The 2,282-nt window shown below is 59.9% G+C and overlaps 1 protein-coding gene across 1 annotated transcript in view; it reads left to right on the top strand.

Annotated features, from left to right (window-relative positions):
• Window positions 1-1,889, top strand: part of LOC104621123 (myotubularin-related protein 5-like) — a gene marked incomplete at both ends in the record, with an annotated part of 3,632 nt that extends 1,743 nt beyond the window's left edge. Inside the window, 2 exons of the mRNA XM_010287524.1 lie at window positions 325-452; window positions 1,714-1,889. Coding sequence (XP_010285826.1) covers window positions 325-452; window positions 1,714-1,889 — 304 coding nt within the window. The remainder of the gene's footprint in view (window positions 1-324; window positions 453-1,713) is intronic.
• Between the last annotated feature and the right edge of the window lie 393 nt (window positions 1,890-2,282).

The following is a 2,282-nucleotide window of genomic DNA, read 5'->3' as shown; positions in this document are numbered from 1 at the left end:
GCGGCTGCAGCTCACCGTGCTGCGGGAGTTGCTGACAAGGCTTCGGGTGGCTGCCTTGGGTGAGCCACCAGCCAGCACTGGGCCTTGCTGGGGGCTGCTGCAACCACCACAAGCCTGATGGTTGCTGCCAGTATTACAGAGGAGGTGGTTGCTCTTGCTGTCCACCTTTGGTAGAAGATAAATGACTCTGTTTAATAACTCAGCCTGTTTCTGGCAGCTTTACCCTGCGGGGCTCTCCGTGGTGGTGGCCACCGAGGGTGGCCTGGCCTTGTGCCGGGCTGAGGCGGCAGGATGTGGCTAACCTGTTCCCATGCTTGTGCCCAGTGGGGGAGCAGGTGGTGATCCGGTCCTTCCCCATCGCCTCGCTGACCAAAGAGAAGAAGATCAATATCCAGGCCCCGGTGGATCAGTTCATCCAGGAGGGCTTGCAGCTGCGCTCGTGCACATTCCAGGTGAGACTGCGCGGGGCTGTGGGCTGCTCCTTCGCATTGCAGTGTCTCAGCTGAGGAGCACGTTGCTGGTGGGACCCAGCAGGTACGTGGCCATGGCTGGCACCATCCCTTGGGACAAGGCACTCGCTGCCTGGGCTGACGTGGTCTGGGGGTAGTGTTCCTGAGGGACCAAAGACAACCTGCCGCAGGTGACTGCACCTGAGGGGATGGAGCCGCAGGCCTCTTGCAGAGGAAGGAGTAGACTGTGGTCTGTAGAATCATAGAATGGTTTGGGTTGGAAGGTACCTTAAAGATTATCTAGTCCAACGCCCTGCCATGGGCAGGGGCACCTTCCGCTAGACCAGGTTGCTCAGAGCCCCGTCCAACCTGGCCTGGAACACTTCCAGGGATGGGACATCCACAGTTCTCTGGGCAGCCTGTTCCAATGCCTCACCACCCTCACAGTGAAGAATTTCTTTCTAATATCTAATCTAAATCTGCCCTCTTTTAGTTTAAAACCGTTATCCCTTGTCCTGTCACTACAGACCCTGCTAAAAAGTCTGTCCCCATCTTTCTTCTAAGCCCCTCTCAGCCCTGGCAGCTGCAGGAAGGTCTCCCCGGAGCCTTCTCTGCTCCAGGCTGAGCCCCCCCAGCTCTCCCAGCCTGGCCTCAGTGGGAGTGCACCAGTCACAGTCCTGTTGTACACAGAAGCAACTTCTTGCCCGTTAGCTCAGGGCTCCTTTCCAGCTGCTCCAGTGGCTGCTGGAGCCCTGAGAGGGCGTGAGACGTCCCCACGCGGCACCCTGGGAGGTGGTTCTGCAAAACCTTGTAGCAGATCTTGGGGGAGAGAAATACAGCAAAGAGAGATGTCACAACGTGACTAGTTACTCAGCATTTTACATCTTTGTGAGGCTTGTGGAGGTAGAGCAATGCTGGGAGGAGAGCACCTAAAACACGCTGTCTGCTCTTCCCTGCCTATCTTGCGTGCTCGGGGCCGCAGTGACCAGGCACTGGGGACGTCGCAGGAGCGGCAGTGCCGGGTACGGAGCGGTCTCCAGGAGGAAGGGGTGTGGGACAGAGTAACTGGCATGGAGGGACAGACAGACAGGGCAGCCTCCCCACCTGGGCTGTGCCCGTTGCGGTCCCTGTTCCCGACCGGGGTCTGCGCTCTGCCCTGTGCCGTGGGAAGAGCCATTGGGACGAGCCCTTCCCAGTCCCCTGGCCCAGCCGTGCTGAGCGCACCGTGACCGACCCTGCAGCCTGCTCTCTGCTGTCCTTGCAGTTGCTGAAGATTGCCTTTGATGAGGAGGTGGCTTCAGACAGCGCCGAGATCTTCAGGAAGCACCTGCATAAGCTGCGCTACCCCCAGCATGTCCGTGGCACCTTCGCCTTCACTGTGGGCCAGTCGCCCAAGCAAGCCATGCAGCCCAAGGCCAAGGAGAAGAACCCCTCGCTCAGGTACCCGTGCCGTGGGGAGAACAGCATGTGGGACGCACTTGACCCTTTCGGGCGCTGCAGGGCCTCTCCTCTCCCTCCTCCAGTCCACCCAGCAGCGAGATGCTGAGCAGGGGTCACTCGAGAAAAGCCGGGGCAGAGATTCCTGAGCTGGAGGTCAGGGTCCCTGAGCCTACCTTGCTCCGACCTCTCCTTGCACAGGATCTCCACTTGTCTTTGGGGGGGACGTGCCGCACGTCTGGCAGTGGTCTCCTAGCCCCACGGAGAGCACCGGTCAAACTTGGGAAGCAGGGTGTTTGCTTCAGTGGCATTCCCTGCCCAGGCCAAAACAGCACAAGCCCTGAGGAGATGTCTCACGGGAGAGGTGCTGGTGGGCACGAGAGAGCGGTCTGCGCT

This window comes from Phaethon lepturus, unplaced genomic scaffold, assembly GCF_000687285.1.
Source record: "Phaethon lepturus isolate BGI_N335 unplaced genomic scaffold, ASM68728v1 scaffold50525, whole genome shotgun sequence".
Classification (NCBI taxonomy): domain Eukaryota; kingdom Metazoa; phylum Chordata; class Aves; order Phaethontiformes; family Phaethontidae; genus Phaethon; species Phaethon lepturus.
The sequence above is the reverse complement of the archived record's forward strand: the minus strand, read 5'-3'. Positions and strand labels throughout refer to the sequence as shown.